Raw genomic sequence first — 24,022 nt, forward strand, 5'->3', positions numbered from 1 at the left:
ACACTTATTGAAAAAGTTTATCAGTGTACGTTAAACCCCAACAGGGAACATTCACACAGAATAATAGTTTAATTTGTTTCAGTAATTCACTGGAGACACTATATTTATCTATCAGGGGTACTAAAGCATGGGATATTCAGCAAAACAATAAAGCCAAATAGAATAAAACTAGAATTTAACAGGTCATTAGGTAAAAATATTATCCAATATTATATTAATTATTAAAGCTTAATCAAAGCCAATTCATCTTTAACATGTACTATCCACTGCTTATAGCAAAACAATTGTATGGTGTAGGGAAGCATACTTTTTGAGCGTTTCTCTAAGATTTTTAAATCTTCCTTCAGATGATACAGTCTTCTGAAGCTTGTCCATGAGAGCTTTTGTCTAGAAAGAAAATGCATTACAAATGTCATTGCTGTTGCACATGAATGACTGGGGTTAGATTTTAGAAAAGGTGTAATTCACTTAGCATCTTCACCCCATTTTCAAAAGTAATAACATAGGAATTTAGGAGTTTAGCTTCACTGTAATTCCTAGTGTATTTCTGAAGATGGATATTAGGCAGCATTAAAGATTTTTTTTTGAGTGATACACAGAACTTATATCTCTGCTAATATTATTAGCTTGCTAATTCTGGAAAGAACACAACTTCATTAAATTAATAGTCAGAAATTCAGTTTACTGTGTACACAAGAATATTAAGAGACTTGATCTTACAAGTTGCTGAGAATTCTCAGCTGCGTTTACTGGAATTAGTGGCAGTAAAGCATGTTTATGTCTTGCACCAAGGTGCTTTTGCCTCGAAGTTTCTGACAAAAGCTGAATATGTATTTGAAAATATATTACTGTCTTACACAAATTACTTTCAGTGGCCATCACCAGAGCCTGGTTGCTTTGTAAGCAAAATAAATTTGCTTTTCAGTCTGTTTATGCTGTAGACATGAGACAGTATAGAGAATCATGAGAAATTTATTTGTCATATTTGAAACTGAATTTCCAATTAAGAGAAAGCTGTAGGCAGAAGCAGACCCTTTCTTTATCTTCTAAATAGTAGGCTGATGAAACACTCAGATTACATTTCTAATAAATACTGAAGAACTGTGCAACAACATTAATCTGTTGGGTTTTTTTTTAATTGGGAAGTTTAAAAATCAAACAAATTCTAAACATAAAACTTTTAGAGGTAAACTCCTTTATAATAGTTTGTACTGAAAGGATTTTTAGCATATTTTTAAATAAAAGAACATAGCACCAGCTATAAAGCATCTTTGAAAAAGTTGACTGGAGAAAGCAAGCAGTGCAGTCAGAATGTATTCTAACTGGATTTCATTGCCTGGACTGCTTGAGCGCTTTGCAAAAGCTGCGGAAACATACGGAGGAGGAAATGCAATGATAAAAGCTCACTTTTTCCATGTCAATTAGCCAGATCTCAAAAGGGCAATCTGAAATCTTCCAATTAGCTGGAGTAAACCCTGTATCCAAATACTGCCTAACTTACAAGTGACTGGCTCTGGCCTACTGACCTCCTTGCACTGTTATTCTATCATACTAAAATATTCACTTTTTTTTTTTCTTCAAATAGCAGAAAGCTGAGATTTAAATCGTTCAACAAATTTCTCCAAACCATTTAAAACAGAGAACATAAAATCATACAATCATAAAGTTCTCTCAAGCTGGAAGGAATCTATAAGGATCATTAAGCCCTACTCCCTGTAAAAGACTAGATACTCTTCATCCTGTCTAGTCAGGGGTTTTTGTGTCTCATTTTTGTTATTGGCAGCCATTCTCACAGGCTCAGCCATGCTGCTGACTGTCTTACCAGCAAGGTAAGGGTTAAAGGCAGATAGTCGCTACATCTAAACTTAGGCACGTAAATGAGAAAGAGGTCTGGTTGTCTATGGTCTCTTCCTGGGCAGCAAAAAACTCAACACCTTGAGAGGGAATGCTGACCTTTCTACTGACCTTCTGCACAGGCAGGGAAATATGTCTCTCATTTTAGGCACCTGAGCTGACTATAGTTATAGCTAGCAACCATCTAGATGTGTATATCTGAAAGTGTCTAAATCTAGTTTTCTTAAATATTTCAGTACTTCAGGCTCAAGTTATAGGCTTAGGCACCTGCTAATTCCATTGAAATCAGTTTATTCCTACAGATATTTAATTAATGATACCCCAAAAATGGTATGCTAAATACAAAATACTTTGACATGAAATCCCAGTACCACTTGGTGTTTCCAGCAAATAGTCAAGAGTATTGCAAAAGTAGAAACATTTATGGAGGGAATCCTATCCAACATATTGTTTTGTGAACTCACTGACCAGTGAAATCTAGAAACCTTACTGTAATCATATCTTTCTTACCTGTTTGGATACTTTGCCCCAGGTTTTCTTAAGTCTGTAGATTGCACTTCTGTTCAAGGCTGATGTGATTTCTAATACACCATTGTAATTGTGCATACATCGACAGATATCAGCTACTGCTACCCACTTTTCAATTGAGTTAGCCCGGGAGCTGACATCAGCATAATTCATGATTTGAGAGGCAACAAGGTTACTCATCTGACCAAACAAAGAGGAAGAAATTTAGAACGTTTAAATATAATCCCTTTCAACATACAATTATTTAATGAACAAGGCAGAAAAAAGAATAATGCACAACAATTCATGGCTCTTCATAAAACCAGAGAAAGTGTATTGACAACAGCGTTGTAGGGAAGTGGGAGGAATGATGATATGAAAGAAGGGTAAGAGATGCAATGGGGAGTAGCATCTCCAAGCCAACAGTAATAAAACTAATTGGGAAGCATCTCAGTAAAATTCAAGGAAAATGGTGAAGAGCAGAGATATGGTTGGGGATACAAAGGGCATTCATTAAATAGAATCAGTGTTATATTCTTCACTCTGTGGAGAAAATTCAGTTTCTTCTATAAGCAATAAGGCACTGTACTACAGTTTAAAATGTTCTACTCTGTTAAATTGCCATTGAAATACTGGGTACCAATTCTTGAGAACGAGAACCTTCATGTGCTTTGATTTAAAAGGTTAATCACAAAAAGACTGTAACATTCAGTTATTGCTAGTTACATCACATTGTAAAAAAAAGGTATTTTTGTCCCAGAGCTCATAGACAGTGTCAATAGAGTTCCTAGAAAGCAATCTATATTTAAGAGTACTTACATCATTAAAATGTTGGCTAGTTTTCATAATATAGGGTGTTCTCTCATTTTTATCCACTTTCATCCAGCCCTGCCCAAGAAACTCTCTAGACATTAAAGGGAGAGGAAAAAACAAACAAGAATGCCCTTAATATACACAGTACAGAGTCTCTGTCTGTAACCATAGCCTAAGTGGATTTCAAGTATACCTCATTTTGTTAGAAGCTAATAATGCAGCTTTACACTAATTCTAGCTTTCATTATACCATTTTAATGCTGTCTGGAGTGGTAGATGTTATAAAGAAGATTTATTTTTCTTTTAATACTCTCCCCCAATCCCCCATTTTAATTTTCAGCATTGTGACCCTATTTGAAATTGGTCTTGTCAGCTTAAGTGGTTATATCCATGTTAAACTGCTGTATGAATGAAACCGATTTGACACTCACTCCTCAGCATTTCCATACTGTATTCACCTTTCACTGGCCCAGAGCCTTACACCACAGATTCATATCAAAGAACTTCTTATCAAAGAACTCACTCTTTCAAAATGTGATCAAACTATAGAGGAGTCAGAGGCGATGACAGACACTGCCAAAGGACATTATCCTATTATGTATGCAAACTTTTTCATCACTAGCATGAATTAATGTAGCGCACAACACTACCAGTCAGTAACTCATCCACTGTACTCACTTCAGTCACTTGTAGGAGGACACTTACTCATAAGGTATGCTTCGGAAAACTACGTGATCTAGAAGAGTTATTTGCTCTGCAAGCTCCATGGCTGACAAAGTCTCAAAGCACTCTGGTTTTGGACAATCTGACTGCAAAAATAAGGAGAACACTTAATGATCTCTTCTTGCATCAAAGGGTATTAAGAACTTCATATGAACTTTCAACACAGAGTTGTAATTAACTTCTTTGATACAAAGAAATACGAGTTGAGAAAAATTGCTGACAAGGTAAGGCCAAACATCAGGGTGGAAGCTCATACGGAAACAAGCACATACCAAGTCACGAGTAAATACATAGGTCAATTAAACTCTCTGTATTCTGCATTACTTTCCACATAACCAGTCTGCATCTAGTTCATTGCCTGCACTCTTCTTCAGATTAATGCAATGCATTTACGAGACGGTGGTGACTACAGTTTGCAGGGTGGGCATTGTCAGTCAAGGCCAGCTATGGTTCTGATGGCAGCTGAGATGGCAGCCACTTATCATTTCTTATATATTAATCTTTCCCTTTTTTTCATCATGTGATTTAAATCCAAATCCTGAAGCTTTGATCTGTTTGATATGAGCTCCAAATTCTTAATTTCCCTAAACTGTAATGTACATTCCTGAATAAAGGAACAGTATTTCTGTCCAGAGTTGTAAAGCTGTAGTTGTGCTACATTTTAATGACTTAAATACACAACATTTTATATAAGTATTTATGTTTAAATTTCAAGATGAATTTACCATCTGAATGATGTCCTCTATTTTTAAATGGGTATCATCTTGATCATCCTGAGAAAGAGCCCTGAAAAAATAAGTAGCAAAACATTCCATATAAATAAAATTGTCTATGGTTTTAAGAAAATCTCATCACAGACAGGCAGTCATGTTCATCTAAAATAAAGCCTAAGATTGCAATTCAAGATGTAAAGAAAAAAAAATCTGGCACTTAAAATCGAATGTCTTAAGTACAAGTATACAAAATGTTACAACATCAGAGTTACAGAAGGTAAAATGATGGTCATTGAAGCTTAAAATCTCTGAGCTAAGAAATAACAGCATGCACTGTAGAATGGTCAGTGACTATAACTACTGTACTTATTTGCTGATTCTAGTGATAAGGTCTCTACATCTACCCCACTTTGACTTCAGTGCGAAGAAGTTTGGTGGACACAGGAAATTTCCCCAGAAACGGGCCAGCAATGCAAAACCACAACACAGTAATAATAATATTTAATCAGAAGCTCTCTATCCTGAATAATCCTGGGAAACCTAAAGTTGGAAAATTACATCTCATGCCTTTTATTGGTTTTTTAAACTGCCATGCTAAATGATATTTTGGCAAAATCTTTTAAAAATCAACGTTTGAGAAATGAAGAAAAAGATGGGAAAATAGCCATGCATAAAAGAGTAATTCATTGGGAAGTTTTCTTATTTATTGTGACTACACTGTCCTATTCAGTGTCCCGCACAAAGAGCTGAGTGTGAAATAGTCAACAAACTGCTAGCAGGTATTATTTGTAGCAAGTAGATTATTTGCTTTCAGTAATGTAAGTGTTAATCCATGCTTCCAATTCTGCTGTAGAAAAGCGGTGATTATTTGGATTATTTTAGAGTAACAGGTTAAAAAATGAACCTAGCAGAAGTAATAAGTATTCATCAAACCCCATCTACCCTGATATAGTATCTTGGCATATAATTCTAAGTTCTTACCCCTTCATCTAGAAAACATAGACTCAAAGAAACCTTGAATATACTGGATTTATATAATACATGAAAGAGAAGATTTAGGGAGAAAGAGCAGTATGCTGGTATGTAAATGACTGCCTATAAAAACACTAGCCATATGGCAAGAAGTCACTGGACTGATTCGCATCAGGAGAGATTTAGTTTCAACATTAAGTTCAATTTTCTAGCTGCAAGTATAGGTGAGCACTGACACAGGCTTTCTGCAGAAGTTGTAGAGTACTCATCAGCTGAATTTCCAAGGAAAGTTTACATGACTGTTTTCAAAGAAGATCCAGTTCTACCAATCATTACAGAAAGCAGAGCAACTGGACCAGGTATTTTCTCTTGGTCCCTCCAATTCTTTGTTTTTATACTCTGTAGTGACAGACTTCCCATGTACCAGCTGGGGAAAGGGTTAAAAAAATGGATTATATTGCCTGGGGGATTTAGCTATGAATGTGAGATATGGAATTTGTACTATGTGGGTGGGGAGGAAGTGTTAACGCTTAGCACACTAAGATCTTCTGTTGTGGGTTGCTGTTGTTTCCTTTTCGCTTGCCAAACTGAGGGACTAGGTTAAAATCAGATGCAGATACACAGATAAAAGATCTACGAGACCTCCTTGCCTTCATTTTCAGCCTATCAAATCCACAGAAAATGCCCGTTTCTTCACAGGAGTTGGAAACACTTTATGTTTGAAGGACAAGCTGTGCAAAGTCTTGAGTGGCTACTTCTTCAGGAGAACCCTAAACTGCTTCTCCAGATAACAAAGGTGTGCAGCCTCAGTAACTGTAAATAGACTGGCAAGCTGTCTTTCTCGAGCAGCTTATTTTGTGCTGTATCTCATGACTGACTGCCTGCAGAAAGGTAATGTTCATTGTATGACAACAGCATGTGCTTCTTGGCAATAAAAAAGAGAGGACTTGCTCTTCTGCCCCAAGTATTTTCAGTAATCTGGTAAACTCATCATTTGAGTTCCTTACATATAACTTTATATTGGCTGGCAAAGTTCTCATCTTTGATACAGAAATGATTGGTTTTGCTTAATACAAGATGAAATAGGAAACATGAGATTCTTAAAAATACTTAAATTTTCCCCATCTTTGCCTCCTGATATTCTCTAACATGATGTCTCACATTTTATGTAGACTTCCAATCCCTCATTCTAATCAGGTGACTGGCGCTTTTTCTCTAACACTCAACTCTCATGAAAAAATTTCTCCTTTTATCCATAAATGCTCTATGTTTAAATGTGCAGTGGACAATGCATCTCTAGACTGGATAAAACTAGTTTTTGATAGTTTCAGTAGTAACTTCCACTTCAGTCTGCACTGTTGTCAGTTCTGGGATACCTAGTTTCAACAGAAGTCTAGGAAGATACGTTGAGCTGCTCAGTTCTGCTTAGGCAGTTCCCATTGCACTCCTTGGAGAGCCTCCTGGAAGCTGGGTAAGAAGGACAGATCCATGTGAAAAGCGTTGTGAGGGAAAGCAAAGGTAAGGAGAGATTCTGCCAGACTGTTTAACAGTATCCCTCTCAGGGAGGACTGAATGGGGCGACACCTCCATTGTTATGGCTACAAATGAAGGCGGTAAATATATAGGAAATAACTTTCTAATTCTTAAGTCAGCAGCTAAGATTAGACCTCTCTCTCACTTCAGCTGTTCATGTTTGACCAGTCCAAATATTAAAATAATTTTTGAGTGGAAAATATTAACATCTGTCTCCTCATTCCTTTACGGTATTAAGTATTTTAAAAGCTGGTGTAAATTATAGAGCCTGAAATGTATTGTCTGGTGAGATCATACAAAGCAGAAAATAGGTCATCCATCAAATTCTGACCTCTGCATATCCCTGGATTTCTTTACATTTATTCTGAGGAAGAAGAAGGAGGAATTGTTTCTTGAACCACCCCTTTTTTTTCCTCCAGGTAGGACTATTTATCACAGTTATTCACTGCGGTTCAGTCTGAACTTTAGACCTTCCTGCTTCACCATCAATGAAATTTTACCTAGATTTCAGGTTAGTAAATAAGGTTGATAAACTCAAGCAAAACATATTTCAGTAGGTTTGCATAGCTTTCAGAATGGATATTAAATAAAAAGAAAATGAAGCTTTTTACTCTGCAAAGAAACTGTGTCAGTCCATTCAACAAAATCTCATCACACAGGAAATACCAGCTGTTCTGTTTGATGACTCAAGAAGGCATGAAGCAGCTCAGTATCTCTTATAAACACTTCACATACACTTAAAGGCTGGGTCAGTTTATAAAAAGAGACATTTGTACCCAATACACTTGAAGGAGACAGTCCATGGAATATACCCATGTGTAGGCTCAGTACGCATGAACTTTCTTTCACAAGTGTTTGAACATTGAATTTATGATAAGAAATGCTTTTCTTAACTTCACTATGAATTACTCTACTTTTCAGAGTCAAGAGTAGACTATGAAAACTGAAATGCAGGGAAGCCAAGACCTACAGTGAGGCCTGACTGGCAAACCAGAATTCTGGTAGACTATGTGTTTCGATATGCCAAGGCCTTTTAGATATAAAAGCCTGCAGCAAGCACCTCTTCAAAACAACTTAAAAGCCTATTCCATGACACTCACCTAGCAACTGGGTGAATGACTATTTTCACAAGGAGCATGTCAACTAGCTCACCCCTCCTTCCCATTTTAAACCTGTCCCAGAGAAGTCTTTTGGATAAGTTTCATCAAAACTTCCAGTTATGACAAATCTGTGCTTTCACATAAAAAAATATGCTGTCAAAAATCTTCAAACAAATTGATTTCTAATAACAGTAAAAAAGCTCTTCAGTTCTAGGTAAGTAATTTATATTCCTCCTCTAAGTAGTATTACATGAAAGCCCTCAATATAGAAGAAAACCAAAAAGATAGCATCTTTCCAAGGAGGTGGGTATGTGGTGGTGAGGGACAGAGCAGCATTTCTCCGAACAGGATATTGGTACGTAAACCGAAAGAGAAACTCAATACCTGGGCGCGCCTCTACATGTTTCTACAACAAGAAATGCTCTAGATATGTTTAGGACATCCAGGGTGGGATTCACATCCCCTGCAAGTCACTGCCTGTGTTCTGTAGTTGTCTTGAGAAAGGAAAGTGTCTTCTATGATCTCTGGAGGAAAGTCAGGATGCCTAACTTGCAACAATTTTAGTGGACAGAATCTCCATCATCACAGGCAGTTACCTTGGAAGGAGTGCTTCATTAGCTGTCTACAGTTTGTTTCCTGGTTAGGTGCTTCAGTTAGACACAGTGGGTCCCACCAAAGAATTTTTTCTAAGTCAAAGCAGAGAGGAAATCCCTTTCCCCTCACCCTATCATTGTAACCTATGGATGGTTCAAGGAACTCAAGAAATAATTTTATTCCATTACAGGCCTTCTCCTAATGTTCTGAACACTGACTGTAATGTGCCATGTTGGCAAATGTTAGAAAATCTGTACTCTGATGCAGCAAGAAAGAAAACAATTATATGAGAGATACACTGGTGTAGAACATAGTGCCTTTTCACAACGTCTTGGTGCCGTATAGGAGCACTTGCTTAAAGCTTAGCAGTTCTTGGTCAAGAGGAACATATAGTCTTGGTTGACCCTACTACAGTAAATCGTAATCTTCAGAGATAAGTAGTAGAGACAACTCCCACAGATTAGAGAAGAACATGTTCCGTGTTTGCTTTCACCTACTTCCACAACCAGTCATGGCACCACAGAAGGCATCAGGCAAGAATGTCAGGGAAAGAACCATTTCCATGTCACACCATGTCCTCTTTTTTTTGCACCAGATGCAGTATCTTTGGGTTTAGTGCAAATATAAAAAGAACTTTGTTCTTCTGGCACTGAAACCCGATTGCCAACTGTGTTCATGTGATGGTATTGACAGAGAGGATGCAGGCATGCGGATATTGTCTCTTCTGCTTCTGTTGGTTTCTCAATCAGTCCCAGAATTGAGCAAGGACCTTTTCAACCTGCCAGAAAAGCTAAACCCTCTGGATAGAAACTACTACCTCAGGTTTATATTTTGAATTATTGAACAGTTAAGTTTTCAAAGAACAGTCTGGAGTTAGTTTCACCTCTGAATTGACAAACCAGCTGAGAAGTTGAGGACCAGAGGCACTCCTGCTTGCTGCCCCAATAACTGAGACGGTTCCTGAGGCAGTCAGAAGTGAGTGTTCACAGTCTCCATGGGACAGCAGGCCACTGCTTAGGATCAGCAACTCGATCAGTTTTTTTAAAGCTTATAAATACTCCTTATATGCAATAAAAATAAAGGCTTGTGGAAGAGTAAAGGAACATGCACCCCTTGTGTCATTACCACAGATCTAGTTACACACAAACAACTCTATTCAAATGCAGATTATTTCTTAAATCCTGTAATTTCCTCTTCTCAGTTAACTATATAGATTTGCTGAGAATGTATCTTCAGGAATGACTACAATGCTTTTTGAAAGCTTAAAACTACCCTTAATTACCAGACAACCCATTTTCCTGAGGTGATTTAAGAATCAGAGCTCTCCTTTCAGTAAAAGGATGAGATATATGACACATTTGTGTATTTCATCCAGCTAAATTATTTTTTGTCCAAAATCATAATTGCTCTGATACACTCTTTCTCACAAGGTTACTGAAGCAGTTCCCATTCCTGGAGAATTAACTTCTCCTTACCAGCTAACTGTTAATTAATTTTAAATGCCTGGCAAATAACTGCCTCCTGTCTGGCTGGAGAACAAGCCCAAGAGCTTCAGATTACCATTTTATTCAGTGTAAGACTTTGGGATAGTTTGTTTTATGTGATAACATTTTTAACTTGGAGACTACATCCTGAAGTCCTGTTGACTGCTACTTAACTACAGTGTAAATGATGAGGATTGTATTTATGCATCAGCCTCTATCTGAAGGTTTACTTATGCAACAACTTCTATTTGAAAGTTTATGGGCAGTTTGTGTATATAATAAACACATTGATAGGACGTAGGAGTAATTTCAGCTGCTACTGAAATATGGCTCCTACAGGAAATGGAACAGAGCAGTTTTCTGAACCCTTGGGACAGCAATACTGTATCACTGATGCTTACTGGACTTAGTGTTGAAATAGTATTGAAACAGAATTGAAATTGAATTAGTATTGAAATACTCAACATACACATTGTCCAGCATGCATATATATTAGCAACATTGCCAGTCTTGAAAAGCAGTAAAGGATTTTTGATAACCAATGTTAGCCATGGCTTAAATTTCATGCGTCATTTTGAAGGAAAGTGGGATATTCATGCAGCATTCAGTCAAATGGCCTAGTCCTGCACACCAAGCCAGCAATGGCTTTTTTCCCAGTGCTAGTTTGTGGGATGTAACAAGGTACTGATGATGCTGCATGACTAAATCTATAGTCAGACTAAGTTGTTTGAAAAATATGTCAGGATTAGGGTATATAGCTGTAAACCCTGATGAAAGATGGCTTGGCTGAGGACTGTATCTCAGGAAATCTTCATTCTCTACCTGTTTCAAATAGAATCTCCCACTGAGCGCTTGGACAGGTCATTTTATTTGTGGTTTACTTGCCTGCTTGTAAAGTACCATAATACTTTCCACAAATACTGTGAGGATAATGACTATGGAAGAAGGATTTAAAAAAAACACGATCTGGTTTTGCATTTCAAATGAGTTAATTTTTAATTAACTTTTAGTTCCATTTCTGTGCATACATTTTTCATTTTCACTATAATTTTACTTTTGAGTATTGTTTTATTTCACTACTCCTTTTTGCTTTTCTTTTCCCCATTTCTCAGTTTTTAAAAATTTAACTTCTTCAGAATTTTCAGTTCTTACAAAATTTAACATTTTTTTTCTTTTTTTTTTTTGCAAAAGAAATGTACTCTGTGCTCAGATGTATACACAGTGTGCTCAGATACTAAAGTAGTAAGTGCTAGAAGGAAAGAGGACAAACAACACCTATCATTTCATAGAACAGCAGTAAAAGGATGCAGATGGGGGCAACTCACAGTTTACACATAATTACCAAGGTCCATTTTTTTATGTAAGAGCTAATGGAAATTGGCTAATTGGAAACGGGGTACAGGAAATTGCTAATAAACTTGTATGTTAAAGGCTTACAAATCTATTCCATTACTCTGCCAGAAACAGCCCAATCCAGGTTTATTTTCTCATATTTTCTTAGGTAGCTAAATGTCTTAAGGTAATTTTTCCCACTGGGAGCAATCTGAGGTATTATTAAAGCCCATTATCCTAATCCTTTTGCTCTTCTTGCTTGCTGTTTATTCCAAGAAAATACATGAAACCAACTTACCATTTTTACTTTGAATATCAGTACACGCAGTATAAATTAGAAGGAGGTTAATTTTTATTTATGTAAAAAATTAATTAGGATCCAACTAACATGAAGTGCTTTTACTAAGAACTTATCTTTCTTTCTTATCATTTGTTTGACTTTTTTCCTCCAGGTGAACAAGTTTCCCCTCATTCTTCTGACATTCTTTTTCATGTAAGTATCTGATGGGGAAACCTGTCAAATGGTCTTAGGAAACTCAGACACACTGCACTTATTACACCCTTATTGGCTTTCCAGCAGAATCCTTAAAAAATACTAACAAAGCAGGTCAGAGATTTATCTGTGATTTTTCGTTGTATCTTATTTTAACAACTACCTAGTCTTTAAATGTTTAGTAATGTAATACAATTTACATGAAAATCAGTTACTACAAAATATGCCCAGTAGACAAAATTATTTTCACTGATAAATGCTTATAAAGATGTGTCTCTTCGGCATGACTAGACACTCAGCTCTGTAATACCAACCCTAAGTAACAAAATAGGGTGTTGTAACCCTAACTTAAATTATCCTGGCTATGCAGAAGCTTAAAGGACTTTTATTTTGTGGCACTAATTAAAAAAGAATTCCTCTCTGTAAGCTACCCAAAGAACTTTCACATGGTGTCAACACAAAGGAAGGTGCAAGCATGGTCTTTTTAGGATGCCATGACATGTTAAGCTTTCATCAGCCTCTTGTAAGCTTAGCAGAGTGGGTGGCTCGCTATTGAGACAGGAGTTCCTCAAGGTATTATAATGAGTGATTTTGTTGCTTTACTGGAGAGCATTCTTCCCTGCTGCACAAAGACTGAACCCATGGCTGCCAGCTGTTCTGCAGCAAAATTTTCTCATACGTGTATTTTTATGAATGAAGCTTAAAACACACTCTATTTTATAAGTAAGAAAACACTTAGTCATCCTTCAAAATTAAACACTCTAGAGAAAAAAACAAATCCTGTGAATTCTATGATGCATGATCTCTGAACTATTTCACATGCTCCAGTTAACATACTAAATTATTAGAAAAGTATTTACCTCAGTATATTTGCAGTAGCTTTCCTTTCTTGTGGCAGAAGGTCAGGATCTCTCAAAACTTCTTCCAGCAAATTTAATACATTCATTTTCAGCTCATTGTTCAGCTCAAAATCCTACAAAGGAAAACAATTTTACTTCCTTTTGTTTTATCCACATCGATCAAATAACTGAAAAGGTATACTTTTGTAAGGTTTTCTATTGTTGGGTTTTTTTTTCTATTAGGTTTGAAAATATTTACAAAACTTGGAAAGCTGTTGTAGTGATCAGGCCATGAAAGCAGGAGCCCAAAAGGCTATAATTTATTTTCTTTTCTGACCTTTATCTTGTGTGTGGAAATGGGCAAATCACGCAACCTTTCTTTTCTGAAGTGAGAGCCACGTCTCACCAATACCCACAAAATGCTTTATCCTCTCTCCTCCTGTAATGACTAGAAAGCAGAAAAGCAGTTTAACTACAATACTGAGACAACTGCCTAGTGAAGCTGGACACTGGTGTTTTTTCACTATCTTCCTGAGTTTCTCTGCTTATCTGCCTCCGACTCTGGTATTTCTTATCTTGTACTCATCCTTTTGGAAAGGTCGGCTTTTTGTTCCACATTGTGGAGTACTCAACCTAAAAAGCTTGGTAAATCAGACTGGTGCTTTCTGGCACTGCATGTAAGAGCTTCATCATTTTAATTATTTCTGAGGCAGACTGATATCTGACAAAGGAAAACCCAACAACCATTTCTGTTGATCTCTGATATTGGAGAAAATCAAATAGAACAATGTACAAACTTTAAGGTGGGAACTTACAGAAGCAGACTCCAAAATTTTTTTACTGAGCTCAAAGCTAGCATTTTGATAAGAAAACTAAGCCCAAACCCTTCAGTCATCTAGTGCATCATAGATCTTCCTTGATAACCCACAGTTACTTGGAAGCAAGACCATGCTTGTGGCAAACCCCTGCTTGTTTCCATAGGAACGGAAACCACAAAGTTATTGAAACTGGGAAATGTTAATTTTCCCAAAGAATCAGCTACAACTCTTCCTGTCGTGACAGGCTCCTAAATTGACAGGATTTCTGGAGATACATGTCTCTGAGGAGAACCACCCCTGGTGAAGACAGGTGTCCTCACACCATGCATTTCACTTGAGCAGATGTGGGATCATGAGAGTGCACCCAAAGTCACAAGGGAAGGTAACGATTAGTTTGGAAAAGGGATGAAATACTTAAGACAAGGAGGAGGATGCATGTTCATTAAAGAAAGTGGTGTCACAGCCATGCTTATAGCACGTTTTTGAGAAAGTTATCGCTTCAAAATGTTAGCTGTGGCCCACCAGCAATGCCTGGGGCATTTTTCTCCTATAACAGGCCTCCCTTTTTACCCTTCAAAAGTCTTCTCAACCTGGCCAGAGCTAATTCGTATTTTGAAACCAACTAGTGTGTGTGTCTTAGTTTTTTGTGATGTTTGTCCGTATTAGAGGATGCTGGAGAACAGGAACCTGTGCAGTATTAGGCTTTGCATGCCTACATATGCCTCAAAAACTAGCAAAAAATAGTTCTGGATACTGCATTGTGTTTATTTTCTGTAGCCATTGTCCTAAACGCCTTCTTCAGGAACTGTTTTAGCCTGTTTGCAAAAGAAGACAGAGATTTTTTATTTAATTATTTAGTGTATGGAAATGGGACTAATCAGTGAAAGCATAAGGAACATAACTAAACTACATGAGAATACTGTATGCTCCAGTGATTTTTAAAAGAAAAGCATTTTGACTATGGAACTACCAAAATTTAGCTAAAGGAGAAACCTTGAGCCTGCACAAGCTTAGGCAACCAGAGTAATTAATAATACTATTGTCTGTCCTATAGTTTGATGGTGGCCACTCTATAAAATAAGCTGGGTATCTTTGCTGGCCATGCTACAAAAATATCATCAATGAACAGAGAAGGTATGCGAAAACTGACAAACCTAACAACCTTATTTAGCATGTTGGGTAAAAATCTCACCTGCCACTCTAAATGGGCAGCTCTCAAAAACATGGTCAGGATTATATCTCCAAGTATGTTTTTCAACCATAATTGGTTGATTATTCTCATTACAGGATATTTTTTCTCAAGAAGTCTTGATTTATTGCAACTAAATTTATCCCCAGAGAGTCTGTATTTTAAAAGTTATTTAATTTGTGGATCAGGATGGGGATGCCTCATCTATGAATATCAGACTCAGCAAAACTGAAGAATCTTCAGTTTTGCATGTTTACAAGCTAATTCTTTTAAGTAATGAGACTTAATACATTGTACATTAACAGCAAAACATGTTTGTTGAGTCATCTCAAGATAGTAGTCCTGGAATCGCTGGAGAAAGTCATACTGTTGGCAAGCTATTTCCTAGGGTTAGTCCTCCAGTTCAATTACACTGGCTTTGGAAGAAACTTTATGGTGGAAAAATCATTCTAACCTCAGAAAAACGAGAAGTCCTAGACCCTTTATCAGCATAGCCAGCCCAGACTATTGTGGGTGATAGGGACTGATCAGGGATTATACACAGAGGATGCACCGGTTTGTGTGACTCCTTCAGTCCCAGCTGCTGTGACACCTCCACACCAGCCTGATCAGAACTAGAAGATGTCACTTCACAGCACAGCCTTCCCACAGGACAGACCTGACCCTATGCCCATCTGATTTCTGCAGCTGTTGTCTTACTGAACAAAATATCTTTTTTTGTGCCTGGAGGTATTCTTTTTTATAAAAATGTGCCAGCTGCTTTTTACAACATGAGGAGAAACAAAAATGAAAACAGGTGGGATTCTGAAGAAAACTGGAGAGCTAATCTATTTTTTCTGTTGAAGTTCATGATCTAGGGGGTACCTAGATTCCAGTGTGATGAGCAACATATAAAAAATCTAGGGAAATCATTGCATTTAAACATGTACATACACTTAACTCTATGTAGAAGGTTAACATGAGAATTACACAAACACCAAAATACTTCACAACCAATTAAAAATATAATTTATAGATAAATAACTATAGATACAATGCAGATTATATCTACCTGAATTATGAATGTTATATATGAATATATATTTATATATTCTATTTATAGTACAGGCATATATAGATCTATATGTAGCTACATATAGGTCTAGATATATTGTATTTATTTATATGATATCTCTCTCAATAACTTTAGACCATTTTTGTGACGTTTTTATTTGCTGTATCACCTGATAATGTTTCACAATATCTTCCAGCCTTTGGAAGGACTCACAACAAGACCCTGCCACCATCCTCAGCAGTGAAAGCTAGCAGCTTGAGTAAAGTCACTATTTGATACTGTCCTGCATGACATCCTTGTCTTTAAACTGGAGAGATGTGGATTTGATGGATGGACCACTCAGGTGATAAGGACTTGGCTGGGTGGTCACACTCAAAGAATTGCCATCAATGGTTCAATGTCCAAGTGGAGATCAGTGATGAGTGGCATTCCTCAGGGGTTAGTACTGGGACTGGTGCTGTTTAACACCTTTGTCAGGGACATGGACAGTGGGATTGAGTGCACCCTCAGCAAGTTTGCCAGTGACATCAAGCTGTGTGGTGTGGTCAACACGCTGGAGGGAAGGAGTGCTGTCCAGAGGAACCCTGACAGGCTTGAGAGGTAGGACCGTGTGAATTCCATGAGGTTCAACAAGGCCAAGTGCAAGGTTCTGCACATGGGTTGACGCAATCCCAAGCACAGATACAGGCTGGGCAGAGAATAGATTGAAAGCAGCCTTGACGAGAAGGACTTGGGATGTTGGTTGATGAGAAGCTCAACATGACCTGAAGCCCAGAAAGCCATATCCTGGGCTGCATCAAAAGAAGCATAACCAGCAGGTCAAGGGAGGTGATTTTGCCCCTCCACTTGGCTCTGAGGTCCACATAACAAGAAAGACATAGACCTGCTGCAGCGAGTCCAGAGGAGGGCCCAAAGACAATCAGATGGCTGGTGCACCTCTCCTATGGAGACAGGGTGAGAGAGTTGGGGTTGTTCAGCCTGAAGAAGAGAAGGGTCTGGGGAGACCTTATTGCAGCCTTTCAATACTTAAAGGAAAGGCGGAGAGGGACTTTTTACAAGAGCATGTAGTGATAGGGCAAGGGATAATGGCTTTAAGCTGGAAGAGGATAGATTTAGATTAGACAAAAGGAGGAAATTCTATGCTATGAGGGTGGTGAGGCACTCGAACAGGCTGCCCAGAGAGGTGGTGATGCCTCATTGCTGGAAGTGTTCAAAGCCAAGCTGGATGGGGCTTTGAGCGACCTGGTCTAGTGGAAGGTATCCCTGCCCAGGGCAGCAGGGGTGGAACTATATGAAGGTCCCTTGCAAACCAAACCATTCTATGATTCTATGATTCTGTACTAGCTTACAATCAAATTGCTGCAGGTGTTAGACTACCCCAACATTCAAATAGACTTTTAGTTGAAATTTACATATCACAACAGGAATGCAGTCGGTCAGACAAGAACCACTCAATTTTCCAGCACCACATTTTAATTTGATAGTTGTCTTAATCCTTCATGAGAGGGTACATACTTCTAATATATTTTAGAGTCTGTAGTAGCCTAAAGATTTGTGGGTCTTATTCAGATTTTCATTTGACTGAAGCAGAGAAATTAACTAAGATATCCAAGCAAAATTTAAACTTTTATTTTTAAATCCATTACTGTCAGTTATGGGAAAAGAGATTTGTACCCTATTTATTAATATTTATACTGCAAACCCACTTAGGAAGTGCAGATATAGAAAAAATGACAGCTGATGAGTTAAGTAGGAGGTCTGCTCTGGAGTCATCTAGGATAAGAACAGGATATATAAAGTTCCCAATTGATCAAAAGCACTGTGCACCATGTTTAGCACCACTTAATGAGGTTTCCAGCAGTAGAAGACTGCAGCAACACACAGAAGTATATTAATTTTGCTGTCACCCACCTGCATTATGAAAGCAAAAGCCTTCTTTGTAACTACAGAGCACAAAGTCAGCGTGATTACATTTTAAGTAGACCATTAACCAGCCTCTTGATCTCTACCATGCACAGGATTAGACAGCAATGTTCTCTTTATGAAGTGCAAGCACATTCCCTTGTCAGGAGGAGCTAGGAAAGCTGTGTTGCAGTATGAGAAGTGCTTCAGGAGGAGAGGATGGTGGATTTGGAATAACTGGCCAGAAGAAAATAGACTGCAGCAGAGGCAGCAGAAAGCAAGAAAAAGAAAATTTAGCTACTCTGATGAGGTACAACTAGAAATATGTAGATTTACTATTGGTGGTTTGTACAAATAATATAATTTTCAAGTTTTGACATGGGCTTAATGAAACCCCAAAAGCTTTTCCTCCCCTTTTTCTTTAAATCTTCCTAAGTGAGAGGAAATGTTCTTCATTTAAACAATGTGAGGAAACACTGAATAACTCAGACAAATAAAAGGGAGCTGAGAACCTAATTTATATTTGAATATATCAGTGATAAGGACTACAGAAAGCAGGGGAGGGAGGGAAGAAAGGGGCAGGAGGGGAGAGGAGAAGGAATTGTGCGTGGAGAAACCACAAAGAAATTCTAGAGAGGAATTCAGAGTTGCATCATCCAACTTCAAGATGCTACGTGCTTCATGTAAAAAGAATGTCACCTAAGTTCAGGTCTGAAGCTAAAGCCAAATTCTCAAGTCCTCAGGCACCTGCTTACAAAGCAAAAAAGCCAATTGGCAGGCTGGCTTTGGTGCCCTGTGATTGCCATGTGAAGGGGAGGAGGAGGAATATGAGTTGTCAGGATAAATGTAGCACTACTCCCTCATGACAGTCTCTGCTGGATGCATTTGGACTAATTTTATTAGTTTCTCTCTTTTTAATTCTCATTTCATGTTACATAGCTCTGAGGAGACCCAAGAATGGAAATTTCTCCAGCTGCTCTGGCCAGCATCAGTGGAATGTGCCACCCACCTCAGTATCACACCCCCAGCTGCCAGAGCTCATCACAGGCAGGATGAGGGCTTTAGCCAGCTGACCAAGAGTGCCTCCCAGCCTGGAAGCCCTTTTTTAAGCAGGGTAAGAACAGAGCTGACTGCTTTCCAATTCAGATTCCCAGACTTGGCACACACAGCCTACGGTCTTTCCACAGATGCTCCCAGGTGTAGCTGATATTATCACTACAAGCAAGAAGACTTGATGCCCTGAAATCTTTTCCTAGCCTATCTATCTTGTGAATAAGTACATTGTGAAAATTTTTCAATCCATAAGCCACAAATAAGAGAAACTGAAGAGGGATGCGTTAGATGGAAACAAGGAGAAGCAGAAAAGAGACGCATGGGAAAAGAACAAGAAGTGGTCACATTTCTAAAACAGAAGGTGAAGTATCGAGACCGATATCAGGTAAGAAGAAATGTCAGGCAAAGACAGAAATTGGTGGGACTTTTGCATAATAGCTGGAGATGGAAGACTTTGAGAGGCATCTGGAAGAGAAAATGCTCTGGGGAAGAGGAAGGAAGAGTTAAATTAGTGAAGGGGGAAGAAAAATCTAATGAAGGGTTAAAAATGCCACACATGAAAGGAAGGGAAATCTGCATGTAAAGCTAGGGTCAGGTTTTGGATATCTCTATAGATGAAATGGACATATTGTGTGCAGACTCATTGTCCTTTACCCCCAACTACAGCAGCAAACTGAAAACAGCAGATGGGCACAGACACTGAGAAAGACTAGCATTGCTACTGGCTGTAACTGATTAGTTCAAAGTGACAGGCTAATGATAAAATCCTGCTGGGAGCCCAGTATTGGAGATATCCAGGAGGGGAGAGAGATCTACTGAAGGACTGTTTACAAGAAATTTGGGTTATTTTTAAACGGATGGGGTTTACCCTACAATTTTAATATATCTGCTCTCACGCCAAAGTGTAAACAGATCATTATTTCAATGGCATCAGTGGAGTCACTCAATCTTCTGTACAGCAGATCGAGCTCTATCACAGTTAACTGGAGTTAGCCCAGTGCTGCAGTTCTCTAAAACTATATTTCATTTTCCAGCATAAAAGCACACTTCAGCTATCACATACAATTGTGCTGAGGAAAATGTTTATAAATTCACCTGCAGAAAAACATTTACACACATGGAAGGCAGAGATAGAAGTTATTATAACTGGCTACCAGCAAAATTAATCCCTGAACTTGAAGTAAGTCTGGCTTAGCAAAGGACAACAGCTTTGTCTTCCAGGTAGTTAGAAGTGCAAAGAGAGTCATCATTTGGGGAAGAGTGCCAACCCTGATTCTACAGTATCAGCATTAGCCTGTCACTTCTGATGGAATATAATCAGGTTAAAAGTACAAGCTATGTTAATAGCATGACTGAGTAATTCTCAGCACACACAATACAAACCTCTCCTTATCCAAGCACTGTGTAACCCTGTAGTACAAAGAAACCTTGAAAGAAGACTCTAGCCATTATGTATTGTCAGATTAAAGCGTTCAGGACAGATAAGAAATGTGACATCCCTGCCTCTAAGTCCTAGGATGTAGTACGTTCAAGAGCTTTGCAGAAAGACCTCAGCGAAGAAGGACCTGTCAGGCTCCAGCAGAAATGGGTGCAGAGTAGACTAATTAGTTTGACTGACTGCAAGCTTGGCTACCATTCTGGGGGTGACTCACAATCCCTGAAGGGTCATGGTATAGCAAACCCTTACACTTCTGTGACGTTTGGACAGACGATAGCAAAAATTAAGTACATTACTATTCAATAAGTAACTGTATTCTGCAAAGGGCATGAGTTTATGCAAACTGTATTTCTTCACTAGGTGACCAATGGTAAGCTGGAAGGCTCAGTCAGGGTTCGCTTGCTCTGCCTCTCTCTGGGGTAACCTCTCTGTTTCTTCAGTTCACAATTTGTATCATAACGTGTGTTTATTTGAGAAAGAACCCCAGAAATTTCTTTGCTGTTTAAAGGCAGAGGCCACAAATCCTAGGGGTTTATTTGAAATGTAGTTAAAATAAACCATATCTTGCTATCATACAGTAAGTGTGGCTTAAGTGTGATTTGTTCACATTTCTGCAATAAACTTACTGTAACTTTGCCAGGTATCATATTCATTACATTATGACTTTAAACTCAAGTGAGTGGAGCTTGTATAAAGGAATTTTTATCTTATTTTTTATTCCAATGTACAAAATTGAATTGGCCAATTCATGTGCACTAAAACTGTTTTTAACTCACTGAAATAATTTTGCTTGGACAATTCTCTGTATACGTATGTCCTCCATAATCTCTTGTTATCAACAACTACATCTGCAAAACCTTCTATTGAAAACCCAACACAGCTTCACTGGTATGAGCAAGAAAATGACTTGCAGTAGATTATTTCACAGCTGGAGCAAGACAGGCATTGGGCATGAGATCATGACCTATACTCTAAAAATTCAAGCCTTGGTCTTCTCCCCAGATCTTGTGGTAACTTCATAACTCACTGACACTGTCTGGCAGCCATCTAGTTTGAGTCTGAGTTTAGCCATCTAGTTTGAGTTAAGATTTGCCAATTCATTCCAGCTGAGATCTCTGAAGAAGCCAACGGGAACAAGCACCCAGCTGTCCTTCAAAACTGGGAAGTCTGGAGAAGCCAGCTTCTCTATCAGCAGATGCAAAAGCTTTCTTCTTGGGTAAGCTCCATTTCAGTCTGCTTGCCACAGCAGCAGAAAAACCTTGATTTTGTAACATGAAGGATTTAGATAAAAGACATGAAAGTATTGTTAAACAAACAAAATGAGGCTGAAAGACCTCACTAGGATAATGAAAATCATACAAAGACCTTCTCCTCTTGGCCTCCTTTTCCCTTCCTATTTTTCCATCTTTACAGGAGTCAGTGGGAGTTTTATCCTCACGAGCCCTTTCCATTCCCATCAGCGTTTTTGCCTTCACAATGACTGCCTGCCTCATCATTTCTGTTTTCATTGTTTACAACAGGAGAATCCTACGCTGTTCCTCTCAATTACATTTTAAAACAAAATGTAAACATGAACATTCTGCTGGTATTTTGGGCAAAAAGAAAGCTTTGTTGGGTTGTAGGTGGCTGGATGAAAAAGACACAGAAGAGTGGGGAAAAAAAGAGAAGAAATAGGGACTGCAAAGAAAATATAAACAGAAAACCTAAACGAGACATCTTTCACACTGTGCTGATTTTGGCTGACGAGCAATACAGGTTTGATTCCTCTTGCTCTATATGGTAAAAACAAAAAGTGTGTGTCACATTATGTGAGGATGTTTTTTTCCAAATTTTCATCGGTGTCTTGGGAGCTCCTGGAGACGTTAATTAGTTCCTTCTCCCCTCCTGAAAGGACTGCAGATCTAGCATTATCACTATGTATTTACTTGGAATATAAGTGAGGCTCCTACAGTGCATGACCCAAGTTTTAAGAATAAGTAATCCTTTTTCTAAGCATTTTTAGTATGATTTCAAGATAACAAAACCACTTTATGAAAGCACATCCTCACTGAATAGGCTGAATTGTTAATTTTAATGATTCTGTTTTCTGGCCCCAGACAACTTTACTTATTAAATACTGTCCACGCTTAGATAAATTCAAAAAACCACATGCTTTAAACAAAAAACAACCCTGAGTCATCCATAGCTGTGGTTTTGACACAGTTGCAAGATACTGTAGGAAGCTAATTCATTCCATAGCCCAGCAAAGGAAAAACCCTCCAAACACTGGCCAAAGATGTGCTAGAGTAAAGTGAGGAAACACAAGGCTTTGAACTATTTGTTTGGACAATTCCTCTTTCCCTCAGTTCATGCACTAACCCTGACCACCGTTACTATACACTGAGAGCAGCACACTAAAGCAAGCCAAAAGGATCCAGGGGGAGGGATGGAGGGCAGGGAATAACTACGTGGGGTGATATATGTAAGAGCACTTTTACCAGGTGGTTGTGTGTTACTCTCTTCACATTGCACACATTTCTGAACATAGCCTGCACAGTCCTATGTGACTGTTGAGCACCTCATGTGCTCTGGGCACTAGAACACAATAAATCAGTACAATAATTTAGGCAGATAAATAACTTGTAGAGAATTGGCTGTTATTGGTGGATCAGAGAGCACCAGAACAGAGTTAGTTATGCTGCAGGGTTACTCATATGCTGTAACACTAAGCATGTTTGTAGTAGCATCTCACACCCTAAAAAGAGGACTGAAGAAAGCCCCACAGTTTACCCATCCAATGCCTTTGCTTCTCTTTACATCTACTAGTAAGGAAATGCCATTTTGGCAGAAAAAATCTGCACAGCCCGTCACCTTTACAGTGGTGCAGGCTAGCAATGACCACAAGAATCTCAGGCACATAACAAGGAAAACAGTTTATCAGACAGTGGGAGAAGCTTCTCCACAGAGGACAGAAATTGCCTATTTGGTGTTGGGGAGTTTTTGCAGCAGAAGCAAATTCAAAGCCAAGGCTAGAGAAAACAGTATCAGCAAAGCATACTGAACTGCACATTCATCTTCACAAATATGAACTTATTTTGTTAACTTCCTATGTTTTTTGAAAAGAGAATAAAACCTGCCCTTGGCTGCTGATGAAGGGGAAGGGAAACCTCAATCGTATAAAGTGGCTAGAGAATGATGCAAATACCTTAAAATGTAATAAAGCTTTTGGCAGGTCTGTTGATCTCATAGAATTTTAATACTTACATTGTTTTGTCATTTTTGAAATTGAATAAGCATTTATTCACCAGACAGTAGTGGCTAATGGTTCTATGGCTTGCAGTTTGTGCTGTTATTGTAAAATGAGGCTCTGAGCTACTACTCTCCAAGGACTATACATCTCTTCTGCCAACATTTCATCCTATTTGGCCAGACAGTAATTCTTCACTTGCCTTCCTTAAAGCAGTTCTGTCCCATATTTTTTGGCAGAAACTAGTCAGTCATTTCTGATTTGCTGATGTCTTCTGTCCTTTCTCTCTCCCTGGTCTCACAAGTAAACAACATAAAAAACTGATTGCATGCTCTGTTGCTGTAGCATCCATTACTTTCTGTGCCAAAACTCTTGCATTTTAAAA

The 24,022-nt window shown here is 38.3% G+C and overlaps 1 protein-coding gene across 2 annotated transcripts in view; it reads right to left on the reverse strand.

The window, feature by feature from the left end:
* RASGRF2 (Ras protein specific guanine nucleotide releasing factor 2) overlaps nt 1–24,022 on the reverse strand; it is a 134,676-nt gene that overhangs the window by 7,282 nt on the left and 103,372 nt on the right. For both annotated transcript variants that reach the window (XM_075078783.1, XM_075078782.1), the window contains exons 19-24: nt 12,979–13,091; nt 4,623–4,683; nt 3,880–3,983; nt 3,181–3,265; nt 2,365–2,562; nt 308–387 (exon numbers count right to left, since the gene is read on the reverse strand). In XM_075078783.1, coding sequence (XP_074934884.1) covers nt 308–387; nt 2,365–2,562; nt 3,181–3,265; nt 3,880–3,983; nt 4,623–4,683; nt 12,979–13,091 — 641 coding nt within the window. The remainder of the gene's footprint in view (nt 1–307; nt 388–2,364; nt 2,563–3,180; nt 3,266–3,879; nt 3,984–4,622; nt 4,684–12,978; nt 13,092–24,022) is intronic.

Source organism: Phalacrocorax aristotelis, chromosome Z (genome assembly GCF_949628215.1).
Source record: "Phalacrocorax aristotelis chromosome Z, bGulAri2.1, whole genome shotgun sequence".
NCBI classification, from domain to species: domain Eukaryota; kingdom Metazoa; phylum Chordata; class Aves; order Suliformes; family Phalacrocoracidae; genus Phalacrocorax; species Phalacrocorax aristotelis.